The sequence below is a fragment of the Lampetra planeri genome, chromosome 3, assembly GCF_965212315.1.
Source record: "Lampetra planeri chromosome 3, kcLamPlan1.2.h2, whole genome shotgun sequence".
NCBI classification, from domain to species: Eukaryota; Metazoa; Chordata; class Hyperoartia; order Petromyzontiformes; family Petromyzontidae; genus Lampetra; species Lampetra planeri.
Window position 1 is genome coordinate 10,352,016 of NC_136109.1, and position 27,952 is coordinate 10,379,967.

Consider the following 27,952-nt stretch of genomic DNA (forward strand, 5'->3'; position numbering starts at 1 on the left):
GAAAGACTGCCGGTTCCTGATGCACCAGAATCATTCTCACTTGAGTCAGACAAGGAATAGGATGAAACTTCTGGTCCTAAACCATCAAGGTCACATTACCCAGATTTTATGCCATCCTCCTCTCAACCACACCTCATAACACAAGGTGAACTGAAAGACCTTGTCAAGGATTTGGAACCACCCAGACTGCAGCAGTGGAATCTCCTGGCAGGTGATGTTAGGGTTTCCATGTTCCATGCTCGTCAAAATGATCTTGTCCCATTCTTCTTCATGGAAGGTGATCTTATAGCCTGCAACAACATCGATGGTGTGATGGCAGCCCTCAACATCGTTCATGATCCAGATGATTGGAGACTGTTAATTGATTCATCGAAGAGGAGTCTTAAAGCTGTTTTGCTGCATAATGGAAATATTTTGCCATCAATTCCAGTTGGTCATGCAGTCCATATGAAGGAAACCTATGACAACATTAAACTACGTTTGAGGTGCATAAACTATGACCAACATCAGTGGCAGCTTTGTGGCGATTTGAAGGTTGTTGCTCTTTTGCTTGGTCTGCAGACTGGATACACAAAGTACTGCTGTTTCTCTGCGAATGGGATAGTGGTGCGAGTGATACCCACTACATTAAGATAGATTGGCCACTCCGACAGTCATTGGAGCCTGGGAGGAAAAGTGTTCAGTATGCACCACTTGTTGAATCAAGGAAGAACTGCGGAGCAGTGAGTGACGAGCATGGCGAGCGATTTTACCAGGACATTGCAACAATGGAGAAACGCTATCAGGGCAAATGGAGCCCATCAATGCTTGCAGACTAACGCTGGAGAATGACAAGAGACGCTCCATTTAATGAATACAAGAGACAAGCCAAGAAGCGCCGAGTAGACACTGAATAAGGACTAAACTATGTACTTATATATACATAATAGCTTTTTGCCTTTTGTTTCATAATACATTTTTCTGATTGTTTAAGTGTTATATGAACAGGACAGGTGATATGTTATCATAAAAAGCAACCATAAACACATGACAAGACATAGGTTGGCAATTTATTAGTAAAACTCTATCTACACAATATACATTGACGAAAAATGTAAATACTTAAATATTTTGGGAACAGGAGACAATCACTTTTTTTAATTGTCATGTTTGCATTCAGCACATTAAAATCCATAACAAACAGCACATTTCATTCTAGATTTGAAGTTTTCCTGACTGCAGGGATCCATACTCTTTGGTTCTTTCGATAAAGTCACGTAGGTATAAAATAAAAATAAATCACGTTTCGATTGCAACACAAGCAATCATCATCAGGTGGGAAAACCACAGCAAGAAAATTCAGCAAAAACATTTATTGCTGTGGTTTTCCCACCTGATTATGATTGCTTGTGTTGCAATCGAAACGTCGTGATTTAATTTATTTTATACCTACGTGACTTTACCGAAAGAGAACATTTTATCTCTGAAGCAGACGACGTCTAAAAATGTGTAGACCAGTGTAATCGGATCGATTTGCCAACGAACTTCAATTACCTGTGAAAACTTGCGAATTCGCCCATGTCGTGGGAAAACGAACGGGGGTGAAGACTTGCGGATAATAGAATAAATTTGCCGGGTAACCCCGCTTAAGAGTCAAGTGAGGGAACACGTCCCTGAGGATCGACCATCGCGGAGATGGAGCAATTAGATTAGCCCATCTGCTGAAAGGGAGATGGATTATAGCACCGCAGCAGCTTGACATGCCTTCGTCAAGCAGTGGATTGACCATGGCTGACGATTATATTCCAAAGTGAGGAACTCACGAGACAATCATGTACATACTGCATTTATTGTGACGTGCACTCACACCCATTCAGAATGAACCTGAAATAAAGAGCGGCAATATGAGAAGTGGCTCGAAAATGGCAATTTAAAGGGTGGTCCAAATGTCTTGTGACTCTCATTAAATTCTCAAAAATGTTAAATTTGTATTAAGTAATGTTGATTTAAAACATTAAAGAAAATTCAAAGGAAAAATATGTTCGGGGTCAATTAATTGGGGGGGGGGGGCGTCACTAGACATCTGGATCACCCTGAACAGCACTTTCCACAATGCATTATATCGTACACCTTAATTCTAGTCTGTATTCAGCGCCAAGCATAAACAATATGTTTGTATGTTTACATTTATTAGGATGGAAACAGACAATTCAGGAATTGTATACGATACGACCAATACAAATAAAAGTGAAAAGAAAATATACAGCACAGCGATACCAGTAGTGCTGTTATACGTGGGCACTCAGGAAGACAACAATAAGGATACCTTTGAAGGATAGAGATGAGAATGCCGAGATGGATATTGGGATTTCTGTATGCATGTAGGTATGGTGAACTTCTTTCGCATCACACGTGGCCAACCGTGCTCATCTGAGGTGCGGGGAAATCAGAGGTGCAAAGGAGGAGGAAATTAACAGGTTCCAAAGTAAAGGTTTATAATATTTTCAAAAAGGCAAGGGAGGCCAGACCTAAATGGTTCGGGCATGTGTTCAGAAGGGACAATACAGATCTGATTATACCAAAACCTTATCCATCGCGGGTTTTGCCATCGTGGATTTAACCATTCGCGTCAATTTCGTTGAGGTATAGTTCGCCGATGGAGCTCCTTAGGTTCTCGACCATTTACGCTCGAGTGTGAGATTCCTATACAGTATGCATCGTACAGAAGTACTGGACTCCAACTGCACTCTGCTAACGATGCTGCTGCGGAAGAATGTATGTACAGGTACTCCTCTGCCTATGAACTTTCAGAGATACGAACAAACCTGTCCGTATGTCCAGTCACCTGTTCGGACCGAGAGTTATAAGCTCAACCACCGCGCAATAGATGGTGGCATTTACATCTGCAAAACATGAAGAATCAGTGGCATCTATGTCTACAGGAGATTATACAACTTTTAAAGCGATTCCCCGTGTTTAGTGTACATGTCGTACAACATGTTTGGAATCAATAGGAGTAAAGTTGGACTCATGAACAAATCGACTTACGAACAGACCTTTGGAACCTAACTCGTTCGTAAGTAAAGGAATCCTTGTATGTTGAACTTCTTTCGCACCATACGTAGCCAACCGTGCTAATCGCGGTTGCGGGGGAAGTACAACAAACTAAACACAAAAAGCAGTTTTAAAGAAATAAGTTTTCAATCTAGATTCCTAATATCAGAAGAGCATTCCAGACGGCCACAGAAGCGCATCTGAAAGCGAGCGATGCAGAATACATGCGCGATCATCATCAATCATAGTAAATTCTTTTTTCTTTTTTAAACTGCATATTTACTGTACATGTCATTGACCTCATTTTTAGGTTACTGCAGAGTCAAATAAAACAAAATAACGAGGTGTCGTATTACGAACCGTGAACCAAACCCTCTTTTTTCCATATGCCTGCGAGTTTGAGGATCGCTGATTTGCAGCTATTTTCAAGAAGGTAACCGCCGTGATGGGCAAGGTTTTGGTGTATAAGGGCTATGAAGATGTACGCCACCTGTGCAGGACAGGAAAAGAGGGAGCCCGGGGGTGAGATTGAAGGGTGGAATGAGATATGACAGGTGGGGAAGAGGCAAAGAATTGATGCACATGGATAAAGACAATCTGAGCAGACGACCACAACCTTTGATTTAGAAGTGCTTTGTGTACAAAATAACAGGCGGGGTAGAGGGGGTGATAAATAATATTACCAGCCAAAACATTTGAGTCTTGTCTTGTCCGGACTGGTCTTTACGTTAAAGGTGCCCTAGGCAAACAATGTAACTTCCCTTTTAAATAATTATAATTTATACTCCGATGCATTTGAACCTTCCTCTATAAGTCACTTAATTGTTGCGACAATCCTCTCCTCAGGAAACATTCTCTATCTACATGTATATGCTGAACCTCCGCCTTGTCCAATCTTCTCACCTCTCTCCACTTTTTACCAGATGTACCACAGCGGGGGTCGGCACTTGCCCTGGTGCAAGGAAATAAATTGGGGTCTCCTTCAACTTTCTCCCCCTCTTCATTTCTCAGTGCCTAGGCCCCTTACCTTTGGACCCTGGGCCCCATTTACAGTCGCACTGCCTGTACACCCAAAACTCTGCACCGCCACCGAATCGCGAACCACTAGGTCGTCAGCCCGCTAAACTCTGGGGCAGCGGCGATCTGCGTCATTTGTCCGGGCGGTAACCCGTGCGTTTGCTCATGTTTCCTCAGAGTGGTGGCTCGCGAGAAAGCTTTGCCGCACACTTCGCACTGGTGCTGCTTGCCCTGCATGTGCACGTACTGGTGGTTCTTGAGGGTAGTGGGGTGCGAGAACGCTCGGTCGCACACTTCGCAGCGGAACGGCTTCTCACCCGTGTGCACGCGTTGGTGGCTCTTCAAGGTGGTGTCCCGGGCGAAGCTTCGGTTGCACACCTCGCACACGTATGGCCTCTCCCCCGTGTGGATGCTCTGGTGCCGTTTGAGCGTCCCGGTGTGCGAGAACGTCTTCCCGCACGCGTCGCACCGGTAGGGCTTCTCGCCCGTGTGCACGTGCTGGTGTCGTTTCATCGTGGCGGGCTGCGAGAACGTCTTGCCACACACGCCACACCGGTAGGGCTTCTCGCCTGTGTGCACACGCAGGTGGTTCTTGAGCGAGAAAGCCCGCGCGAACGCCTGCCCACACAAATCGCAGCGGTACGGCTTCCCGCCCGTGTGAAGGTGCTCTCTCAGCTGGGACGACCAGCATTGAGATTTATCGCAGGGACTCTCCTGCATGTGCGCCGACTGGCACAAGTTTCCCGTCTCGCGCGCGCGCGTCTTCCGGCAGCGGCTCCGGAATGCGCGTCCGTACGCGTTGCGGCCGTGCGGGTTCCCCGTCGCGTGTGTGAGCCGGTGGCGCTCGAGGGAGCCGCTCTGCGAGAAGCCACGACCGCACTGCTCGCATCGATACGGCGTCACGGTCCGTTTATTTAAAACGAACCGAGCGTTGCTCAACTTTGGGAAGCATGGTCCAATCGTGCCATGTGCAAGCGACAGACTGCTTTCATTCCACTGCTGCTGTTCCTCGTTATCCTGGCTCGCGGTGTTTAGTCGGGGCAACGGTGTTCCCCGGAGCGATGATGTTGATCCCTCTGCCACTGCCGGAGATGTGTGCTCGAAAGGAACAGTTGATATTTCTCTTTTGAGCTCGACTGCAGCGTCCTGCTGTGGTGACGAAGGTGGGCCAGGTTTGGCGGTGCAGGGGAGCCCCACTCGCTCGTACAGCGAAGTCACGGCTTGAATGAAGATGCCGGGGTCTTCCCCTGGGGATCCTTTATCTACAGGATGCAGAAATTTCACACACTATGGAGTTAGGCCTATGACAAAATCACTCAGAATGTGCCCCACCTTGTCATCTCAGCAGGGTTAAACCTCGATAGTGCTTGTTAAGATCATGATTAGTTGGGTGACCGCATGAATAAAGAGATTGTCATAGGGCTGCACGTCTACGCTCCTTGTCTACACCAAACCCCGCACTATCGAGCATAAAGTACAGTCAAATAATCCCCATTGGCCGCAGTGGGGATGACCTCAACCAGCACTGGAACGACAAAAGGTTTGTACCTATACAGATTAAGCTGCATTACATCCAGCGTATGCTCCTTTTATTGTTATCTACACGTTAAGACAATTCAGTTGTCGCCAATGCAGCTGAAAACCACACTAACTTCTAATTGCCTCCTGCTAGAGCGAAATTGGCAACTCATTTATCAAAGTGATAGTGTGCTTGCTTACACTTCACAATGATACCTCCAAACTTCCCGAAATGTCCAGCTCACCTTTACCAGCCCCCGCACTCGGCATGGGAGTAATCGTTTATTTCAAATGGACTACTTCGATTGCCTTAAGAAATTTTCCAGCAATCGATTACTTTATCACTCATCGATTAGTTGAACGATTCCTCTCGAATATGGAAAATAACAATAGATTTCGGTAATCAGGGAGAGCCTCAGAGTCGAGCCGTTGCTCCTCCGGATCGAGAGGAGCCAGGTGGTCTGGGCACCTTGTAAGGATGCCCCCCGGTAGACTCCCCCTGGAACTGTGTATCGGTCACGTCCCAGTGGGTGAAGACCCCGCAGCCGGTCCAGGACACGCTGGCGGGACTATGTCGCTCGGCTAGCCTGAGAATGCCTGAGTCGCCAGGAAATGGAGGTTTGGACAACCTTACTCAACATTCTGCCGCCACGACCCTCACCCAGACAAGCAGACTGAGAAACGAACGATAGATTTTACTAAAATGTTATTCTTCTTTCGTATGGCTGATGTAGATGCAGAGCAACAACTACAATTTTACATTCTGGTGGTCAAGCCAGACAACCACGTCAGGAGCAGTGGATCGGGCATTGCGTCGTTATATGCGGTATGGTCTGTTCTGGATGACCACAGTTGCACACTGGACAGTTTTTAATAAAATATTGATTGAGACACTGGAGGAGAATGGGGAGAAGAACTTTGACGCCTGGTGCGTGTGTGCATTGTATCTGTGTGTCTGCTGCTGGTAAAATTAACCTCCATACACGTTCATATGCTAACAGCTCACACTTGTGATGGGGGAGCCTGGGGAGGGGGCGGCAGTGGTAGTGGGTGGGGGAACAAGTGAACATCTGTGAAAAAGAGCTTCATAGCTCATCGGATTTTTCCAGGATAAAAAAAGGATTCTGATTCTGAGTGTGTTAGGATTTTACATGCCCTATAGCCAACCCCCACCCCCTCCTTTCCTACTCACTGAAGTCACCTCGTATTGCCGTACCCAGTAATCGATTACATATCGATTATTCGATCCAAAGATATCAGTAATCACGATTACTCAATGTTGTAATTTGCCCACCCCTACCCCACAAACCGGTACTCGCTCCAGGCCACGACAAATTCGCGTCAACAAACTGCCACCACCGCCGCTTGCTTTGCTTACAACTATTTGGCTACCCACTCAGGCGGCGACCTGCTTGAGGGCAGTTATAAAGGTGGCCATTGTGCAAGATCTCTATTTTAATATCCAGTAGGTTCAAGAACAAACAAAACTGGTTTTGGGTAATAGTTATGCATTGGATGGTGGAAGAACCCACGTGTTTAATGTGTAGCGTCTATACACACCCTTGCTGTCGCACGCTTCCAATTGCATCTCGCCGCTCGTCTGGAAAGGGATGAAGCTGGACTCGGCTGTGGGCGAGTCTGGAAAAAGCACAAACACTCCGTCAGTACTCGCTTGAAAACGCACACGATAGATTAGAAGAACCGTATTGCTTAAGTTCATCATTGTAGTTTCTACCACATACCACATCCACGGCAGTATTCCTCTTCTACTTTAATCACGATCTCGGGCTTGCCGTCAGTGGCAGGTGGAAAGGATGCTTCAGAGCATGTCCTAGGGCCTTCTATAGCTCCCAGCCTCTGTACGGACAGCATCAGCTCCCTGCTCAAGCCGCTGAACAGCGCGAGCAGCACGTCCACCAGGCCTCCCAGAGTCACGTCGCCAGCGGAGGAAGCGGCGGCATCGTCCCAGCACGGCGTCCCAGCGTCGTGGGGCTCGGCACCCCGCAGGGTCTTCACCACCTGCCGCAGCACGGCGTAGAAGCCGAAGGGCAGGCGGTCGCGCGCCGTGGCCAGCAGCTCGGCACGCACGAGGCCGTCCCCGACGCAGGCGCGCAGGACCCCGTAGTCCCGGATGCCCAGCTCCGAGTCCATGGCCCGGGCCACCTCCTCGTTCACGCCCTGCGCCTCCAGCCACGCCGGGAAGTCCCCGCTTGGCTCCAGAACCGGGGTGGCCACTGCACACGCCATCCTAGTGGGATGAGCAGAATAATCATGAAACGTATTTATATTGGCATGCATTAAATAAAATGTAGTGTTGTGTATGAACTGGCCTTTTCCATTTTAAAGCTGACCTCTTTTTTTATCCCCCATTCTCTTCCTCTTCCATTCCCTGGTGCCTCTACTCCTTCCCATCCCTCTCCTACCCTTTTGTGAACCAAGTACCCTCCATTGCAGTCACTCATTCCTCAACCCTTACACACCCCCTGTTATCTAAATAATTGCATTCTGTCACCGTTTTTTTTAAACCATATCAAACGCTTTGAGTGAAGGCATGCTATAAATATAACATTCGGTGATATTACTTTTTTTTATATACATAGTGTAGGAGTGTTCATCTTCAGTAAGAACCCTGAACTAGTAATGGCAATTCCACATTCTCATGGCGGGACCCAATGTCTCCATTTGACAATCACCGCTCACGTCCACAAAGCGGTACCTATTTTTATGGACCTGAATAAGGACGATAACAAGCGGCTCTAACCACAGAGCCACCTGTATGTTGGAACTTCTTTCGCGCCGTACGTAGCCAACCGAAGTTAAGCATGCTTGAGCTTGTATTAGCACAACCATGCACAGCAGGCTGTTATTGGGCACGAGCCTGCATTGGTGGGCAGCAGAGAGAAATACAGCAACATGTATTGTTGTACTAAAGTGCCACGTTCAGCAAGGATCTACTGGTTTTATATATCTTACAATAATTACAGGGAATGAATGAATAAAAAACTATGCAAATTTGAATAAGATTTGCAATTTAAAATTGTGTTTGTTTGCATGTTCACCACAAGTACGTGTGGTTATTACATACCTGTCAACCCATACGGTTTACCCGTATTATTGTATAGGGAAATTGAGTTGTCAGGTCCATACGGCGTACAGCCATTTCAATACGGGCAACAACAAAATAATGTCTATTTGTTTGTGTTTCTCCCTTGTGATGGGACTTTGTAGGGTGAACGTTGAGATTTATAAGGGCACCGGGGTGACCTATAAGGTCTGAATTGGTCTGTAGTAAGGTAGGCACTGATAAGGGGTTAGCAGGTAAAGGTTCATGCAGACTTGATTCCTTGCAAAAGGTTTCTATTTGCTGTTTGAACATCTTAACACCCTGTTTATTGCCAGAAAGGGTAAAAACCTATTCTTATTTTTTCATACATTATGTTGAACTTCTTTCGCACCGTACGCATCCAACCGTGCTATTTGGGAGGTGGGGGGGGCAAAATAAACTAAAACACAAACAAAAAGCAGTTCTAAAGAAATGACATTTCAATCTTGACGATTTGAGTGCACCCCAGCACCATGCAAAAAACAAAAAAAATATGCTGGGGGCGCTGCTCGAGGTAAATTACTTAAATCCGTCCATAATGTAGGTTTTTTGGGGGTTAGATCGTGTAAATATAAATGTTGTTAAACCCGCCACCACCCGACACAGCCAATTAGTAAGGGGTTTGCCACGTAAACAGAACGTGGCCAATTTGTTACCAGTACAGCAATACCGGTTGCGTTGGAGAGCAAATCCACATTTACACTCTGAGTCCGACGTTTCGCCAGTAAACACATTCCTGCGGAGGGAGCTGGTAGGAACGTTGGGTTGCTCGGTCAATGGCCAGGGTCAACGGCGGCGTGGTGTATTCCGCAAATATGTCCGACTGTGAGGGCGGGCACAAGCCGGCGTGAGTAGGTTAAACGTTGAGTTTTATAAGGGCACCACGGGGTGACCAGCCCCTCCCCACCTTCCCCTCCCCACCCAGCCCCTCCCCACCCCTCCCCTGCCCACCCAGCCCCTCCCTACACGACCGACGGACGGACACAATAATCCCGTGGGCTGGTAAAACCAGGAGGTTCCTACCAGTAATTACAACCAGCATCATCAGGCTGCCTTGTCCACGCTTAATAATTCGAACTTGCATATAACGCAGTCACGATTTACGTCTATTTCGTGACCATGCTTACCATTTTTTTTCTATTTGTTTGCTGCTGTTAACTTGCTGACACCCCGTGCCCCACACTGAACATCTGTAAACAACAACAAAGAGCTTGATAGCTCATCGGATTCCTCCTCTATTCTTAAGTGAAGATGCCGATTCTCAAATCCGTTCCTCATTAAACCGAGCACAGACGAAGTTACCTTTGTGTGGAAGGAGTTCAAGCGGTCGAGCAAGTTGATGACTATGGGGGGGAGGAGGGGGGTGATGGTTGTAAGCTGCGTTATACTTCGTCGTTTTTTACGATTTACTGAAGACTGCCCTACTAAGCCTTTTGTGTTTTTGTTTCAATGCCCTGCTGGATGAGGGCTTTTCACCGCGCCGTCTCGTCCACACACCTGTCAACCCATACGGATTACCCCGTATTCTTGTAACAGGTTAATTAAGTTGTTTAGGGCCATACGGCGGTACAGCCGTTTCAATACGAGCAAAACAACAATTAAAAAAAATGTCTTTGTTTGTGATTCTCCCCTTGCGATGAGACTTTGCAGGACGAACGTTGAGATTTAAGAGGGCACGGGGTGGCCGATAGGGTCTGAGTTTGGTCTGTAATGAGGTAGGGCACTGATAAGGAGAGGGATGACAGGTGGTTTGTTCATACTTCACCACGCCGGTCCACGCGTGATGGCTCTCCCGTTAAAGTAAACAACGCCGCACCCAATCGACAATCACTTTTTTCCCGCACCGCTGATTCGCGACCCTACGGGGGAGGGTCCGTGGCAATTTGACCGTTAAAGTCACGTAGAAGGGAAATAATAAAATAATAAAAGTTCAACACGAGCAATCATCATCAGGTGTGAAAAGCACACCTGATGGTGATTGCTTGTGTTGCAATCGAAACGTCGTGAGAATTTGTTTTAATTTTTTTATTTTATTATTTCCCTTCTACGTGACTTTACCGAAAGAACCAAGGATATGAATCGTGTGTGCGCGTGTGAGTGTCACTAATTTTCAGAGGCGGTGACACTTTCGCTGATAAGACATCGTCAAATTTTATTTTTTTAGGGCCGCCACAAATTTGAAAGCATGGGGGGGGCGGGGTGACAGCATGATAATGATTATGCTGCGGAGTGTTTTCAAAATCGTCCGGATTTAAACGAGTTTTCAATCTAGGGGGCCGTCCATAAATGACGTCACGCAATTTTGGACGATTTTTGACCCCCCCCCCCTAGTCACACGGCATCACAAAAAGTCAGACCCCCCCTCAAATATGACGTCACAAAGCTATGCCCCCACCCAAAAAAATATATAAAACATGCTTCAAATCGCTTTAAACTATTGTCATTGCAGTGCGTATTTAATGTGGCGCTGCACTCTGATGTCATAGGAGAAAACATTTATTAAAAAGTATATTTAATTAAGTAGAACGTGTTGTCTATATTTATTTAAAGTTGCGCATTTTGATGTGACGTCACATTTCTAAAACCCCTCCCCCCCGTCGTTACACATCGTCACAAATGTCTGACCCCCCCCCAGGTGCGTAAGGTCATTGATGGACGGCCCCTAGATTACTTAAAAGTTGCATCGCTCCAGTGGCTTCTTAACATTGGAAGGAAGAGCATTCCAGACGGCCGCAAAAGCCCATCTGAAAGCGCCGCGCGATGCGGTGACCGCCCGTCTTTGTTTGACGGCTGAGCCAAAAGCCGCCGCTGCTGCTGTCGAGGATGACCGGAGTTCTTTATGCTCTGGTTTGTGATCTTTGACGAAAGATCAGCAGCGAGGAATTGTCGCTAAATTCCTCCCCCTTCCCCAATTTGTGTTTTAAAGGGAAAAAAGAGTTGTGGGTGCGTCCTATGTGTAACTCCGTCCCCCTTTGCACATCCGCAACATCAAATGCACTCTGACTTTCAAGAAACATCTAAAGGCCTCCTCGATGTGTTCGGTGGATTGACTATGGCTGATGATGGCTAATGGAGAAAATACATTTGATGGAAACTCTAAGAATAATTCAGAAGTACATAATTCCAGTAGAATGTTTATTGTTGGAAATTTACCATCTGCCGGAAAAGGTGAATAATACATATTTAAAAAACAAAGGAACAATCCAGATAAGGCAAAGATGTGGATTGGGCAACATTCTAAGAGGTGACAATTTTCTTTGAAGGGCGATGGCACACACGACGTGGAGAGGCCCTCATCCAGCAGTTGACGGTACATTTCTGGAAGAATAAGAGATTTAGTCCGTCGATGAGTAATCTGACAGATTGTCCCCGATTTATGTCCTCGTTGACACACAAAAAATCAAACGCACGTTGTTTCGAGTCTTAAATTGTATTTAATTGTGTAAAAAATGCGTTAAGAACAAATTTCAAACTGCACATGAGCAATGTGTATACAGTGTGAAAGTAACAGACTTCAGCATTGGAGAATTTTGAAATATTATTTCTGCCTTGAGAAAAACAAAGCCATATGTCTCCACTTCAACACTTCCCAAAGATGAGAACAGCGTCGCTGTCCCCAAAATATTGACTGATACAAACAAATCTCCATTTAGCAGCCCAGCAGAGCCATTGGTGGAAATTCCACATTCCTTTGGAGGGGGGGTCACTCTTTCCAAACAATTAACATTCTTGGCTTCACCCTGGAAAGATCATTGGCTGTTAATCCCTGACCAGCATTTTAAGTCCCAGCTTTCGCATTGAGTCACCACCTAGGTGTATCGATAGAGTAGTGCTAATCCCATATTGTGCACTAGGTTTCTTCAGGAACCCCGGTTTTCTCTCCAATGCAAATTATAAGTAACCATTATAAAACGGTTTAACAGGTAGGCTTTCGCGTAAATATATAAATGTGTCGTTAAACCCGCCACCACCCGGCACAACCAATTAGTAAGGTTTGCCACTTAAACAGAACGTGTCAATTCGTCACTAGTACAGCACACCGGTAGTTTGGAGAGCCAAGCCACAACATTTACAATCTGAGTGCGACGTTTCACCAGTAATTTCAACTAGCTTCATGAGACGACAGCCAGATTTATGGAGAAGTGCTCCTGTTTCTTTCCATAAATAGAGGGGTAGATGTGATGACAACACTTGTGCGCTCTTCTTGCGCGAAGTTTGGAGGGGATTCATGAATGCATATTTATAAATGACTATGGGTATCCATTGCCATATGGGTTATTTATACGGTAATCAACGTACACTATGCATGCACGTTATGCGAGCCCATTCTTCTTGTACTTCTTGTCGATTGAGTGTACTAAAATAGCCGTAAAATTTTAACCGTTCGGATAGTTACAGACTTAGTGCTGCTTGGAAGCGAATAATCAAATAATACATTCTTTAAATGCATGCCTATACAGGCCACCATACTTCAATAGGGATTACCGTTGGTACGGCTATTTTAGTACACACAATCGACAGGATATACAAAAACAATGGGCTCGCATAATGCGCCTGTACAATGTATGCCCATTCTTTTTTTCGTTCCTGGGTAGTAAGTGGTATTTTCTAATTGCTTATGCCTCAAAAGTACAGAAAGTGGCTATTATTATACCCCACAAACTTTGCTTTTGTGACCAGGACACAAAAGCAAAGTTAATAATCCACTCCATTAATAACACTGTGTGACAAATTTATTTATTTTTTGTTCCTGGGTAGTGTTATTTCCTAATTGATTATGCCTCAAAAGTACGTAAAATGGCTATTATTCCCCACAAACCTTGCTTTTGTGACCAGGACAGTGATATTTTTTAATTTACCTATTTTCATTGAGAAAACGTGTGCATTTGTGTCATTCCTTCACATCAAGTCAAAAATCGTGTTACTTAGTGTTACCATATAATTAACCTAAAGGGCAATGGATAACCACTCATTTATACGTGTAGCGTCGGTGTCAGGCATTGTATATAGCATTGTTATGGACACTTACCTGTAGTAGCACACATGTGTCCATAGGGGGTGGTAACCCGGGATAGGCAGGATGAGCCGAGCCGTTGGGACACTAGGCTCTCCCAACCCCAAGAGAGGGGTTGGGGGGGATATTCCAGAGACCCCTAGAGAGTTCCAGAAGGGGGGCGTGGCCAGGGGTGGAGAGACCCGGGCACGGGTATAAAAGCCGGACCTCTGGACGAGTCCGGCGGTCTTCGTCAAGCTGAAGAAAGAAGACCAGCTAGGCTAGGACCCTGAAAACCCCCAGACCCGCCGTCCTTCTAAGGGCCGGGCTGTAGTGGGCCAGTGGTCGACCCTGGAAACCCCTGGGACCCGACGTCCTTCTAAGGGCCGGGACCGAGTGGGCAGTGGTCGGGACCCGAGGACCTTGGCTGGGTCGGGTCAGATAGCCTCCCCCTAGGTCCCCTTAGCCGGAGGAACGTGAGTGTAGTCCCAGTGATTAGGACACGCTAGCCCGGAGGCTATACCTCCTTGGGTATCGGGTAGAGGGGCCGCTACCCCTCTGTGTTAGGGACCCGTGTATCCCGCAGTTATATTGAATAACCATGTTGCCTCAAGCGACAGGGCGACGCTCCAGGCGGCTTGTCAGCAGATGGCAGCTGTATTTGAGCCGCCGTCGAGCGTGCGCCTCAAATTCTCCACGCGCCGGTGGGAGGAGGGGCAGTCGCCCTTGGCGTTCAGGTGCTCGCTCCTGGCACTGGCTAAAGCCGCCTACCCCGACCTGGAGGGGAGGGATTTGGATTCCTTGGCCCTCGAGAGGCTGCTTGCCCTCGCGGGTGAGCTGGGCATCGTTTTGTCCATCCCGGAGGAGGCCAAGATAACATCGCTGGCTGTGGCGCATAACATGCAAGCGCACCTCGCTCTGCGATGCCCGGCCACGTTGGAGGCGTGCGCGGGCGTCCCGCTACCGCCGGCGGGGGTCACGGCCCAGGGTGAGGGCACCCTCACAGCCGTGGCCACCTTCGACCGCCGCGGGAGGAGCGCCGATGCTCGCGGGCCGGAGAGGCGGTGGCGGGCAAGACCTGCTCGTCCACAAGGTGCGGGGAAAGTCACCTGCTTCTGATCTTAGAGCGGGGCTGTAATAACGCCCCCGGGGCCTTCGTACAGGCCTCCCCTCCTGCCACGGGATCTCCGATGGCGGGACCTCTGGGCCCACAGGCGAGTCACGACGCATCAATCGCGCGGCCGCTCCCTTCACCTCACGCACCTAGCGGGGTTAGGGTCCAAACTCATGGGCTCATCTCTAAGGGGTCGGGCTCGGGGGCCGCGCGGTCGTGCACATCGGTTGGGTGGCCCAGACGGACCCACCAGTGGAGGGCCCTCGCGCATCACGTTGTGGCTGCCGCTCCGGGGTTCTCTGCCGTTGTGGGACGCGTGCAGGGGGTGGATGTGCGGATCCTGGTGGATACAGGTGCATCTGCCACCATGGTTTCGGAGACCATTTATCGGCTGCTGCCATGCAGCATCGGCCCGCTGCGTCCGGTTCGCGGGGTTTGTGTGGCCGTGAACGGGGGCAGCCTGGATATTATGGGTCACGTCGTCGCTTCCATCGCACTCGGCGAAATTGAATTGGTGGGGCCCATTCTGGTCTCAAGGACCTTGGCGGTGCCGTGCCTTCTGGGGACAGATTTTTTGGCCAGGATGCCCGTGCGGATTCTGGTCGACCAAGGGTGTGTGGAAATGCCGTCGGGAGGGCGGTTGCATTTTCTGCAATCCCCCTCTGTGTTGACACCCTTAGCCGCTAGTGTGCGGGCCCTGACCATGGCGTCTGTCACGGTTCCACCTGGGTCTCAGTTCTTGCTACCCCTCAGGCTGCGCAGTCCATTGAAATTTGAGTCCCCGGAGAAAAACATCCTCCTGTCTCCCTCCAATTATTTCTCTACGTCCGACGGGTTGGTGGGCGCCTTGACGGCCGTGTCGACGGGCCGGGACCTTTTTTTACAAGTCCTGAATTCGGGGCCCTCGCCGATCGTCGTCCCGGTGGGTACGGTGTTCACACACGCCACCCCGGGCCCTACGGCCGATGGCGCTAGGCCGCTGGGAGGGGTGGTGGCAGGCGTGCTGCCCGGAGAGGATCGACGCATCGTGGATCGATGCGTCTTGCAACAAGAATGTCTCGTCCTCCACGGAGCGCCAGCAGATCCGCGACCTCATCGTCAGGTTCGCCGATGTGTTTAGCCAGAGTAAATTCGATTTGGGTCGTACCACTCTTCTGGATCATCACATTGATACGGCCGATTCGGCCCCTATTCGGCTAAATTCGCACTGCTTTAGTCCGGCGGAAAAGGATAATGTCCGCTCCGCAGTTTACGAGATGTTGGCGGCGGACATCATCTCCCCATCCACTAGCCCGTGGGGTACCGACCATTTTTCTGGTCAAGAAACGGGATGGGAGTCTCCGTTTCTGCGTCGACTTCCGCAAATTAAACAAGATTTCGGTGGCTGGTGCATATCCATTGCCTCGCATGGATGATTCCCTGGATGCTCTCTCGGGTGCGCGGTTCTTTTCGACCCTAGATTTGCTATTGTTTTTTTTATCCAACTCTACGGGCCGTATTTGTATGGTCGCCGGTTTACCGTTCGAACTGACCATGCAGCCCTGCAGTATTCCCTGCGAATTGACCAACCCTCGGGTCAGATGTCCCGCTGGCTCGAGGTGCTCCAGGAGTACCCCTTCGATGTCATCCACAGGAAGGGGACTCAGGATGGGAATGCAGATGGCCTTTCCAGACTGCATACGAACGGCGGGCCCGCTTGTGCCCTGGGTTCCAGCCGCTGTAAGGCCCCAATGGACACCGCGGCCCAGTTGGTCGCATCGGCCGAAGCAGCACCCCCTCCTGGTGTGGCGTTGCCTGTTGATTTCGGCCTGGGACTCCCCCAGGAGGTATGGTCCAAGTTGCAGATGGAGGATTCTTATCTGCTGAGGCTGCGACGCCGTGTGGGCTCGAAGGCCCGGAGCTCCGCTCCGTTGGCTGCCCCGGGCCCGCCAGCTCGCTGTGAGCCCCCTACAACTCACCTGCCTCTGCGTCGTAGTTTCCACCACAACACATTCATTAACCCCCCCCCCACCACTTCGCGCAAGAAGAGTATAGTGCTGGCTGCTGGCGAAAAAGGGGAACTGTGGTGTACGGCAGTATTGAAGTCAGCAGGCCATGAAAGACACGAGAGGGGGTCATCTAGGGGAAAGGTCACAGAGGGGGACCCATCGGGCACCCGCTAGTAGGTTCCAGAGAACCTACTAGCGGGGCGGAGCAAGGCCACGCGGAGAGTATAAGAGGGGCCCCTGTGAGGGACCTTGTGGCTGTTGTTGGAGTGGGATCCCTGTCGTGCTGTTCAAGATCGTCATCGTCGCTGTCGTCTCGTCGCTGTCGTCTCGTCGCTGTCGTCTTCACTCGATATTGTGCTGCTCGATAGTTGTTGGCTGTCTCGGTTCAACGCCGTCAGTGTTAGACGGTTAGTGTTATGTAGAGGCTAGCAACAGTAATAGTGTGTACCCACGTAGAGTTGTGTATAGGCGAGTGACTGTGGAGTGTGTACCCACGTACGGTGTGTGTTATACCGATGGTGCTCGTTAAATAAAAGTTCCTCCAAGTCTTATCGTCTCCGAGTTAGTCACTACACGAGTAACATATTGGCATGTTTTATTCACGTGACAAACCTTATTGTCTCAAGTTTAAATAAAGTATTTCTCAGCATGAGCTTATCTTCGATTAGATTAGCTTATCCTTGAGCTGGCTTGACTAGTCATTGGCTTGTCGTTTTTTTATTGCAAAGCTTCAAATTAAAATGCTGTGCATGAAGAGTACCACAGCAGGAATCCCATAACCCGTGTTGTTATGGGGGGGAACTGTATCACGGATCCTATAATCCGCAGTCCACCACGGAGGTTAGACCTATATGGGAGCAATTAGCCACGCAACTCCATAAATAAACAAAAATTCACGTCGGCACAGCTAGTCTGCGCTGATGTAATGAATATTGCAAAGGAAAATAAAAAAATTGCCTCCACGTTTCCTTGAAGCTCCTCTCCTACAGCTCCACGTTAGCTGCAGCTCACTTCTACGGATCACTGCTTGTGGCCTAGGAAGCGTTTTCAATCCGCCGCGGCATGCCGAGGATTATGAGATAAGTCGCGAACCGTCATAAATACGTGAATTACAGAGACTCGCAGGTAATTGGTTCGCGAAATTATTGGATATCTGGTTTATATAAAAGAAAATTATATTGTACCCTAGATAAAATCCAGTATTCAAGCGATAAAATTGTAAATCTTCCCGATTCCTATCTTGACAAATACGTTAGATAAAAAAAAGTATATAAAATTCTAAATCCTGGGCTACAAAAGGTACAAGATACTCGATGGTCACAGCTACCAAACGTCCATGTTTGGCGGGGATAGCCACAGTTTCAGAAAGTTTGTCCCGTTGTCCCCATCCCGTCATCCCCCACCCTAAGCATTTGTGAAAATTGGGATTTTGTCCCAGTTAAAAATGTTTTGACCTCAAGCTCAAATCATATAGATGGGCAAAGGGTGGAGCTACCTGAGTAGTGGGTGGGGGTTGGCAGAGTAGGCCAAGGCCCATTAGCAATAGATGGGGGCCCGTCGGAAAGAGCAAGGCGGTGCTAGTGATTAAGTGGGTGTGGTTATGTAAAATTGGGTGGAGTAATGGAGGGAGGGCCTGTCAACTCGCCAGGCCTGCTAGCTGACCCTCTCATAAACCGCGTAGCTGTATCGAAGGCAAATCACGGTGGGGCAGCTTCTTTATAGCTCAGTAGTTTTGTGATGTGTCGTGACATGAGAATGCACCACGGAATTATCTCAAAAGTCTATATGGACACTGAATCACCGACTGGGATTTTGCAGTCCAAAGGGACTACATGACCAGCAGGCTACCTTCTCCCATCTGCAAAAGCACTCAGCCTCTGTGGGGAGAGATGGTGAGGGCTGTTCTGCAAATTTACTATACTAAACTATATATTTTTTTAAATCTTGACTTAAAAGCTTTTGTGACTGGAGGATGCTCAGCAATCTGCCATTAACATGCTAATCTCTCACATTAACATAGCCACCTATCTATGTGACTTTACCGAAAGACCCAATTTTTTTTTACCAGGTAAAGCCCACTGAGCTATATATAGCTCTTTTTCCAAAGCGACCTAACCACAATGCGAGCTCAACGAAGTGGCTTATCGTGCGAAAATGTATAGCAGCTAAAACATCTCTCAACGCATGTTGATTCTAAATGTGCAGGGAAAAACCGGAGGACCCTGAGAAAAATCCACACGACCACGGGGAGAACATGCAAACTCCAAATACACAGGCGTCAGGGTCGAGATCGAACCCACGACCTCCTGCATACCAGACGAGGAAGTTAACATCTCGCCACCATGGTTCCCACTGATGTCCCCTGGAATACCTAATTGAGTGATTATCTGACTCACACACTTCATAGAGGGAATTCTTAACATGCAATGCATGTAATACAGTAGTAACGTGAATAATACTAACAATTGTAATACAGACAACATTAATGTGCATAATAACAAAAGTAACAGTAATAGCAACAAAATAACCAATGATAATAAATCAGTTATATCCTGCATGCCTTCTTAAATGTGGGCAGAACCACAAGCTTCTCAAGGTGCACTGAGAATTGTGTATGTATAAATAAGGCAGGGAACTTCTTGCTGTACGGTACCCTCGAGCAGCTGTGTGACATCACAGTTGTACTGCATGAGAGTGCAGTGTGTGCAAGGGTAGTAGAGTGCACCTAGCCTGGCACGGGCGCAGTGGACACTTGCCGGCAAATGGTGGAATGCCCCGGCGTCAAGATCAATACCAGTATTATAGTTAAATGTTAATGTGCCATTTAATTGAGGGACTACTACAGTGGTGTTATCTTGGTGTGGTCTGGGACCGTTTTGTTGACGTGCCTTGCCCGATCTTGATAAGTCGGACTCAAATAATTTATCAACTATATTTCGCGACTTGTTTACCATTTGTCTCTATTTTTCACTCCTATCATTTGTTTTGTATGTTTGCCGTCTTAACTTGGTGACCCCACACCCGTATTGGACATCTGTTGAAAAAAAGAGCTTCATAGCTCATCGGATTCCTCCTCCAATCTAAATAAAGATTCTGATCCTGAAGGTCCGCCGGCTCCAGGCTGCCCCAGGCTCTCACCTGGCACTCTCACCGCCAGGTGGTGGACATGGCCCAGCGGCAAAGCATCAGCTGCTTGTCGCCGAAGTTCACCGTTGTAAATAAGCGGCCTCCCTGGTTATTACTGCAGGTGTATTAACCATGAAAGGAAATACACACGAGCCGTTTACTTCGCAGCGGGGAGCGTTAAAAGAATCCCAGGGATGTTGTACACGGTCCAAGTTTTCCAAATCTGCACAATTATCCGCAATTTACTCAATTGGGATTATGCACAGCAATCATAAGCCTAGTGTGAAAAAACTTGGCAGGACCCTCCTGAAACAAGAACTAAAAGGCTCGGTAAGGCTTTAATAAAATAAACTCGTCAGCGGCCAGTAGTTCGCAGACACATACCTGAATCCATCTACTTATATCAGCTGTGGCGGGGCCAGACATCAGTAGGCTTAGCTATTGTGAAGATAGAAATCCGACAATTCCAAAGCATGCCTGCTACCCTTACATGCGCTTGCCTCAGCCCTAACTTTCTCACTGCCTCTTCACTTGCCGATCAATTGGGCAGGTGAAACTGCCAATAGACTGAAAACTGGGTGGTTAATGTTCAACAAACTGATCAGCAGCATTAAAAAAAAATCTGCAAAATATAGCCAATGGTGCTCAAAATTCCGCACAATTTGGCGAACCGCTATAAGAATCTTCGAGATGAGAATCGGGGGGCCAGTGCCTCCGTTTTTTCTCTCTTCACAGTCAAGGACAATACACGAAACCGGGGCAGGGCTCGATAACCAACATCTCCTCCCTCAGGTCTCACCACTTGGGTTTCAAATGCTGGCCCTGGTGCCGCTGGCAGTTGGTGCGCTGGGAGAAGCCCCGGCCGCACACATTGCAATGGTACGGCTTCTCGCCCGTGTGCGTGTACATGTGCTTCTGCAGGTAGTCGCTTCTCACGAACCTCCGCTGGCACAGCTCGCACACGTACTGCCCGTGCTGGCTCTTGCCTCCATTCGGCACGGTCGTCGCCGCCGCCGCCGCAGAGTGCATGATTGCCCGCCAGCTCGCCAAACTCTGCTCCGAGACGCAGCCCGTTGCGTTGGGCGGCCTGGGTAGGCGCATCGAGTTTGCGTCAACGGAGAAAGCAACGGGGCCTCGTGCCACGTTCCCACCAATGTTCCCACCGATGCCCCGTGCTACCCCGGACGCTAGTAACTGCTGTGACCACTGCGCGTTCCTCGAGAATTCTGGCCGAGGGTAGAGTTGTTCGACGGTCTTGAGCGACGTTACATTTCCGATGATCAACCCAGACTGATCCTCCTCGTTCTTGCCTGCAGGACAAGAATAGCCCGGTTGGTTTTGCGCGGTTGAGAAAACTACATCCTTGCATCTTGTTTTTTCAGGGGTGTACATTATTTTATCCGCGGTGTATCCAAATCCAGCGTGTGATGAGCCGCACTGTATTGAAGCTTTTACTGTATATTTTTTGTAATATACATTGTTTCTCTGTGGTGTTCTCGTACCATTTTGGATATGTTATTCACAATGTTCAGAATTTTCAGCAGCTATTTGCATGAACGATGCTAAATAAAATAACTATGGGTGAAGTTTGACTTCTATATTTTGGGGGGGGGGGTTCGCTTAGGAATCACGGGTGCAGATAATTAAATTTTTTTAACTTAATTGTAAACTACTGAAAATAAATTAATAAAGGTGTCCAATTTGGGTGGGCATTGCCCCCCCACAAACTCCACCCATGAAAATAACATTATTATTTATCATTATATATATGTATTTTTATTCAATACAACAACAAAACCTTACATCTGCTCAAAATAACAGACACGGTCAACAAACAACGTTCGCCCCCATAACCAGCTTTGATTTCGTACCTGGTAAACGCTTCACGTCCTTATTGTCACAAGCCTCCATTTTGATGACGCGCCATGCGATAGGAGGCCTCAAGGCGACCTCCAGGGGCGATCTCTCCTCCACTCCCTCGCCTGCAGAAAACCAGAAATGTTACTATTAATACTGATATTCTTCTTCCACGTGTTTGTCCCACTCATGCGGGGGTGTTCCACTGTCCTTGCCAACCTTCTCCACGCTAACCTGTCCTGCGCCATCTCTCTTTCCGCTCCTCGGGCCACCATGTCCGATCGCACCACATCGCCCACCCCATCTCTTCTTCTGCCTTCCTCTTGATCTCTTTCCTTCCACTTGCATCACTTGCACCTTCTGACCCACATAATTGTCCTGTTGTCTCGTCACGTAACCGAACCACGACAGCCTTTTCGCTCTCATTTTCTTTGTGATTTGTATCACCTTGAGTTTTCCTCTCACTTATTCAATTCTCACCCTGTCCTTCCTTGTTAAACCCAACATCCACCGCAACATCCTCATCTCTGTGACTGCCACAGCTTGTTCCTCCTTGTTTCTTGTGTCCCAGCACTGGGCCCCAAAATATACTGATATTTTTTTATTTTACCAGATAAGGCTCACTGAGCTATATAGCTAATTTTCAGAAGCGATCTGGCCACAAATTATAACTCAACGACGTGGCTTATTACGTGGACATTTTATAGCAGCCAAATACTCTAAACTCGTGATGTTGATTCTAAATGTGGAGGGATCAACCGGACGACCCGCATTAAAATCCACGCGACGACGGGGACAACATGCAAACTCCTAATATACTGGGGTCAGGGTCGGTATTGTACCCACGACCTTCTGCATACCAAGCGAGGTAGTCAACATCCCGCCACCGTGGCACCCTCGCTGACTTGACACTTTCAACAGCCATCCCTTATACAGCTTGTATAAGGGATGGCTGTAAGTTCATCGTAAAAAAAACTAAGTGGATTCCAAAAACTGTACAGAAACAGTCGGCTTATATAATTTAGAGACAGTCAGTCATAGGCAGAGGAAAACCATGACGGTCTTGAGCTTGAGGATAGTTTGTTGAGAGGAGAGAGGTAGTGTGTGAAGGGGAGTGTGTTAGATGAGAGGGGCGAGGTAGGAGAGTGCATTGGAGGAGAGTAGAGTTAGGTAAGAGCAGAGAGGTAAGCAGGAGTTCGAAGAGGATGTATGATGAACCTCTTTCGCACCATACGTAGCCAACCGTACTAATCGGAGGTGAAGGACAACAAACTAAACACAATGAGCCAATTCTAAGGAAATTATTTTTCAATCTAGATTTAAACATGCATTGCGTCAGTGGCTTCCTAATATCGGAAGGAAGAGCGTCCCAGATTGCCCTTGAAGCACATTTGAAAGCGCTCGATGGGGTGACCGTCTTGGTTTGATGGCCAGCTAAAAGTCGCTGCGAGGATGACCAGAGCTCGCACGATGGTTTATGCTTCTTGACAAGGTCAGCAAACACTTTGTCTGTAATGAATGTGACCTTATAATGTATTAGTTCAGCAACCGGAAGCCAATGCAGCTCGGTGAGCTGTGGGCGAACTTGGTCGGATCTTGCAATACCCGTCACGACACGTGTCAGAGAATATTGTACATTATGATGACTGCGATCTTAAAATATATTCAGGAATTTAATTTGGAGCTAGTGCAGCGATCAGTGTAATGTTTCATTGATGGCTGTGGGTGAAGAGTCTGTCAGGATGAGGAAACTGATGTGATCGCAGAAAAAATACATGTATAGGAGAACACTGAAACGCAGTTTAGACAGACTGTCGACAACCTGCTTGCTGTACTGCTCCGCAGGTGCATGTCTCAGGGCTGTCACTGCGCTCATTCAAAGTGTAATTTACCAAGTGCCTCCAAATCACTGGTGTGCAGTAGCAGCAGCATCATCCTAATCATCACACCTGGACAGATTATAGAGAACAAATTAAGCCGACGAGATTTTCTCACCCACGGGTCGCTCGCAATCTTCCTCTTCGTCTCCAAGCACGGATGTTCCGGCCTCTGAATTCTTAAACTCCATGTCGCCATGTGCTGAGACGAGCAACATGCAGATTTACACAAAAACGAGGTTTAAAATAATAATTATTAGGGTTGGGGAATCTGTGACAATCACATCGCATACAGTATTGTCAAACAACCACCGTAACCGACAAGGTGGGCGGGAGCCTTTATCCATTAGTGGCTCGACAAAGGGCTGTAAACAGAAATTAAATGAGTTCATTATTGAGCCAAATTGTGCCAGGGACTTACCGTGACTTGAGTACTCGTTCCTCTCTTCTGGAGGAAACGCATCCTCTGGCATGAAGTCCTGAGGCTCAATTTCGGTGCTGAGCATAGAGGAACCTTCATGGTACACACCAGTTGCGTCCATAGCTCCCAGCCTCCGCGCAGTTATCAGCAGCTCCCGGCTCAAGCCACTGAACAGCGCGAGCAGCACGTCTACCAGGCCTCCCAGCGTCACGTCGCCAGGGGAGGAAGCGGCGTCGTCCCAGCGCGCCGTCCCAGCGTCGTGGGGCTCGGCGCCCTGCAAGGCCTTCACCACTTTCCGCAGCACGGCGTAGAAGCCGAAGGGCAGGCGGTCGCGCGCCGTGGCCAGCAGCTCGGCCCGCACGAGGCCGTCCCCGACGCAGGCGTGCAGGACCCCGTAGTCCCGGATGCCCAGCTCTGAGTCCATGGCCTGGGCCACCTCTGCGTTCACGCCCTGCGCCTCCAGCCATGCCGGGAAGTCCCCGCTTGGTTCCAGTACCGGGGTGGCCACCGCGCACGCCATTCTGAAAAGATGTGCAATCACATATAATAAAACAGATCACAGCCGCACTCTCTGTGGGTCTCAGTATGGGGCAGCTGACGCCACCACCACAAACATAAAGCGGGTTTCGCAACCAATATTATCCATAATAGAGTATTTTTGGGTTAGATAGCATAAATATATACATGTGTCGTTAAACCCGCCACCACCCGACACAGCCAACTTGTAAGGGTTGTCACGTAAACAGAACGTCACCAATTCGTCACTAGTACAGCACACCGGTGCGTTGGAGAGCCAAGCCACATCATTTACAATCTTAATACGACGTTTTGCCAGTAATTACAACTAAATTCATCAGGCGACAGCCAGATTTCTGGAGAAGTCCACCTGTTTCGTTCCTTATATAGAGGCGTTGATGTGATGACCACACTTGTGCACAAAGTGGGGAAGGGAGGGATTAATGAGCCAACGAATATTACGCATGCGCATTATGCGAGCCCATTGATCTTGTCCTTCCTATCAGTTGTGTACTAAAATAGCCGTGCCAACGGTAATCCCTTTTGAAGTTTGGGGACCTGTATAGGCATGCATTTAAACAATGTATTATTTGAAATAAAAAATAATTTTAACCGTTCGGATAGTTACCGACTTATTTCTGCGTGGAAGTGAATCATCAAATCGAGGCGTAGATGTGATGGCAATATTTGTGCGCTCTTCTTGCGCAAAGTGTGCGGGGGAGGGGATGGGATTAATGAGTCAACGCACATTATACATGCGCATTATGCGAGCCCATTGATCTTGTCCTTCCTGTCCCATTGTGTGTACTAAAATAGCCGTACCAGCGGTAATCCCTATTGAAGTATGGTGGCCTGTATCGGCATGCATTTAAACAATTAAGTAAAAATAAATGTAACCGTTCGGATAGCTACCGACTTAGTGATGCATGGAAGTGAATAATAAAAAAATACAGCACTGAGCTCGACTCATCACAAATCCCTTATGTACGGATACAAGTAACCAAGAATTTGTTTGTTGGCAAAACCATCAGTTTGTCGGCATTAAGTACAGGAGTGTTCATGCCGACGTGGAATTCACATCACTCAGGGCCACCACCGGTTAGCTGTGAAACCGGCAGTGGAAATTCCACATTCCACTAAACTGTGACGAGCCAGAGAACATCCACGTGGTACATTTCTTTGCCAGTGTAAAAGTGTAATAGGATTTCCCCTTTCTGGAAACAAAACAGGTGTCAAGATGTTCAGACAGAAACCTTTTGCAGGGAATATTGTACTGCATTAACCACACACCATACGTGTGAACATGCAAACAAAAACGAAAACGTAAACAAAACAGAGCATGCAAACAAAAACAAGCTTTTTCTTCTTGGTTCTTTCGGTAAAGTCACGTAGAAGAGAAATAATAAAATAATACAAATAACTTCATTAAATATTTTATTTTAAATTGTACAAATTAAATTTTTATTATTTTATTATTTCCCTTCTACGTGACTTTACCGAAAGAACCAAGAAGATGAATCCCTGCAGTCACGAAAGCTTTAAATCAAAACCTTTGTTTTTTTTTCTTACGTTTTTGTTTGAATGTTTATCACAAGTACCGTGCGTGGTTAATGCAGCACACGATTCCCTGCACAAGATTTCCGTTCGGTGTGTGAACATCATAACACCTCCTGTTTTATCGCCATAAAGTGTCAAACATTCTACCAAAGCACATCATCATCCACTGTTGTTGACAACAACCCACCCACGCTACATTTACCTTCGCCGGGTCCTCTGCAGCGGACGGCGACTGTGTTCGGTTTCCCCGCGCCAGTTAAATAAACGTCGCGTGGTTTAAAAAAAAAGAATATATTTTTTAAAAAAAACAACAAATAGACGTTTAAGCAATGAGCCTAATCGTGTAGCAGCCTCCCAGCAGCAAAACTTTACGCGGTTCAGCTCCAATCGAGCGGTGAGGGAGGAGGGACCTTGGCTCACTCCATTTGCCGAGCCGAGCAGATTCGAGATTTAGGGTCCGCGACGATTGAGGGGAGACTTTACTGTAGGAATTCATCATCGTTGGGTCTTTCGGTAAAGTCACGGAGTACAAAAATGTTTTACAACAAAATAACTACGACGTTTCGATCGCGGCGCAAGCAATAGTCATCAACAAGCAATCGTTGTCGTCATCCCGATGACACAGGTAATCGTCCAATCGTCCTCCTGATGACGATTGCTTTGTTTGCGATCGAAACGTCGTAGTTTTTTGTAAAAAAAATTGTTCTACGTGACTTTGGGGCCGTCCATAAATGACGTCACGCGACTTTGGACGATTTTTGACCCCCCCCCCCTTCGTCACTCGACGTCACAAAAAGTCAGACCCCCCCCCTCAAATATGACGTCACAAAGCTCTGCCCTCACCCCCAAAATAAAATATGCTTCAAATCGCTTTAAACTATTGTCATTGTAGTGCGTATTTAATGTGGCGCTGCACTCTGATGTTGAAGGAGAAAACATTTATTAAAAAGTCTATTTAATTAAGTAGAAGGCGTTGTCTATATTTAAAGTTGCGCATTTTGATGTGACGTCACATTTCTCCCCCCCCCCCCCCTTTGTCACACATCGTCACAAATGTCTGACCCCCCTCCTCCCCCTAGGTGCGTGACGTCATTTATGGACGGCCCCTAAAACAAAAGCAATGTCACCACGAGACTGAACTAAAACTATTTTTAAAAAACGAATGTTCTTTTTTTATTTTACCAGGTCAGGCCCCACTGAGCTGTCTGTAAGCTCCTTTTTCAGAAGCGACCTGGCTACCACAAACGATAGCTCAACGAAGTGGGCTCATTGTCATCATCGTGTGGACATTTATAGCAGCCAAATATTCTAAACCGCGTGATGTTGATTCTAAATGTGGAGGGAAAACCCCGCGCGGAGGACCGGGAGAAAAATCCAAGTGACCACGTAGAGAGAGAGAGACCACAAACTCCAAATATACAGCGGGCATCATGGCCGGGATTGAACCCACGACCTCCAGCATACCAGGCGAGGTAGTTAACATCTTCCCACCGCGTACCAAGGGTAGTGGCATTGCCCCCATCTTATACCTAATTATGTTATCTTTCATCAGTTATTACTTTTTTTTCCTGCTCACACCTTGGCCGTGAATTTCAACCGCAAATAACTCGTGACAAAATCGTAACCCTCCAATGCATCAGCCCCTGGAACTGCTGGGGTTGTGGAGGCGCCAATGTTTCCACGGACAACTCTCTCCAGCTCTCACACAGTATTTTGAGATCTGCACGTCTGCTGCTTGGCCAACTCTTCGGTGTAAATCACAATATGATGCTGCACTGTCCATTCTTCAAAATTATTTAACTTGCAATTCATTGCATTTTGGCATCTGTCCT

General features: G+C 47.8%; 1 protein-coding gene across 3 annotated transcripts; it reads right to left on the reverse strand.

The window, feature by feature from the left end:
• Positions 1-1,030: 1,030 nt before the first annotated feature.
• LOC144717276 (uncharacterized) lies at positions 1,031-26,801 on the reverse strand. 3 transcript variants are annotated; one of them, XM_078592700.1, is made up of 5 exons: positions 26,323-26,801; positions 24,048-24,568; positions 23,745-23,828; positions 21,764-21,874; positions 12,086-21,202 (listed from the first exon to the last, which is right to left on the reverse strand). In XM_078592700.1, exons 2-5 carry the CDS (start codon positions 24,565-24,567, stop codon positions 20,688-20,690), a joined length of 1,230 nt encoding a protein of 409 aa, XP_078448826.1. In that variant the 5' UTR covers position 24,568; positions 26,323-26,801; the 3' UTR covers positions 12,086-20,687. The 3 variants fall into 3 exon arrangements, with proteins under 3 accessions (XP_078448825.1, XP_078448824.1, XP_078448826.1); XM_078592699.1 differs by lacking the exons at positions 12,086-21,202; positions 23,745-23,828; positions 24,048-24,568; positions 26,323-26,801 and adding exons at positions 1,031-5,312; positions 7,129-7,206; positions 7,311-7,816 and having other exon boundaries at positions 21,764-21,869; XM_078592698.1 differs by lacking the exons at positions 12,086-21,202; positions 21,764-21,874; positions 23,745-23,828; positions 24,048-24,568; positions 26,323-26,801 and adding exons at positions 1,031-5,312; positions 7,129-7,206; positions 7,311-7,816; positions 9,974-10,601.
• Between the last annotated feature and the right edge of the window lie 1,151 nt (positions 26,802-27,952).

Excerpts from the sequence above, each read along its gene's own strand:
- LOC144717276 (XM_078592699.1), bottom strand. The coding sequence starts at position 7,815 with ATGGCGTGTGCAGTGGCCACCCCGGTTCTGGAGCCAAGCGGGGACTTC. Across the intron at positions 7,207-7,310 it reads GGAATACTGCCGTGGATGTG|ACTCGCCCACAGCCGAGTCC; the intron begins GTATGTGGTAGA and ends TGCTTTTTCCAG. Across the intron at positions 5,313-7,128 it reads GGAAGCGTGCGACAGCAAGG|ATAAAGGATCCCCAGGGGAA; the intron begins GTGTGTATAGAC and ends TGCATCCTGTAG.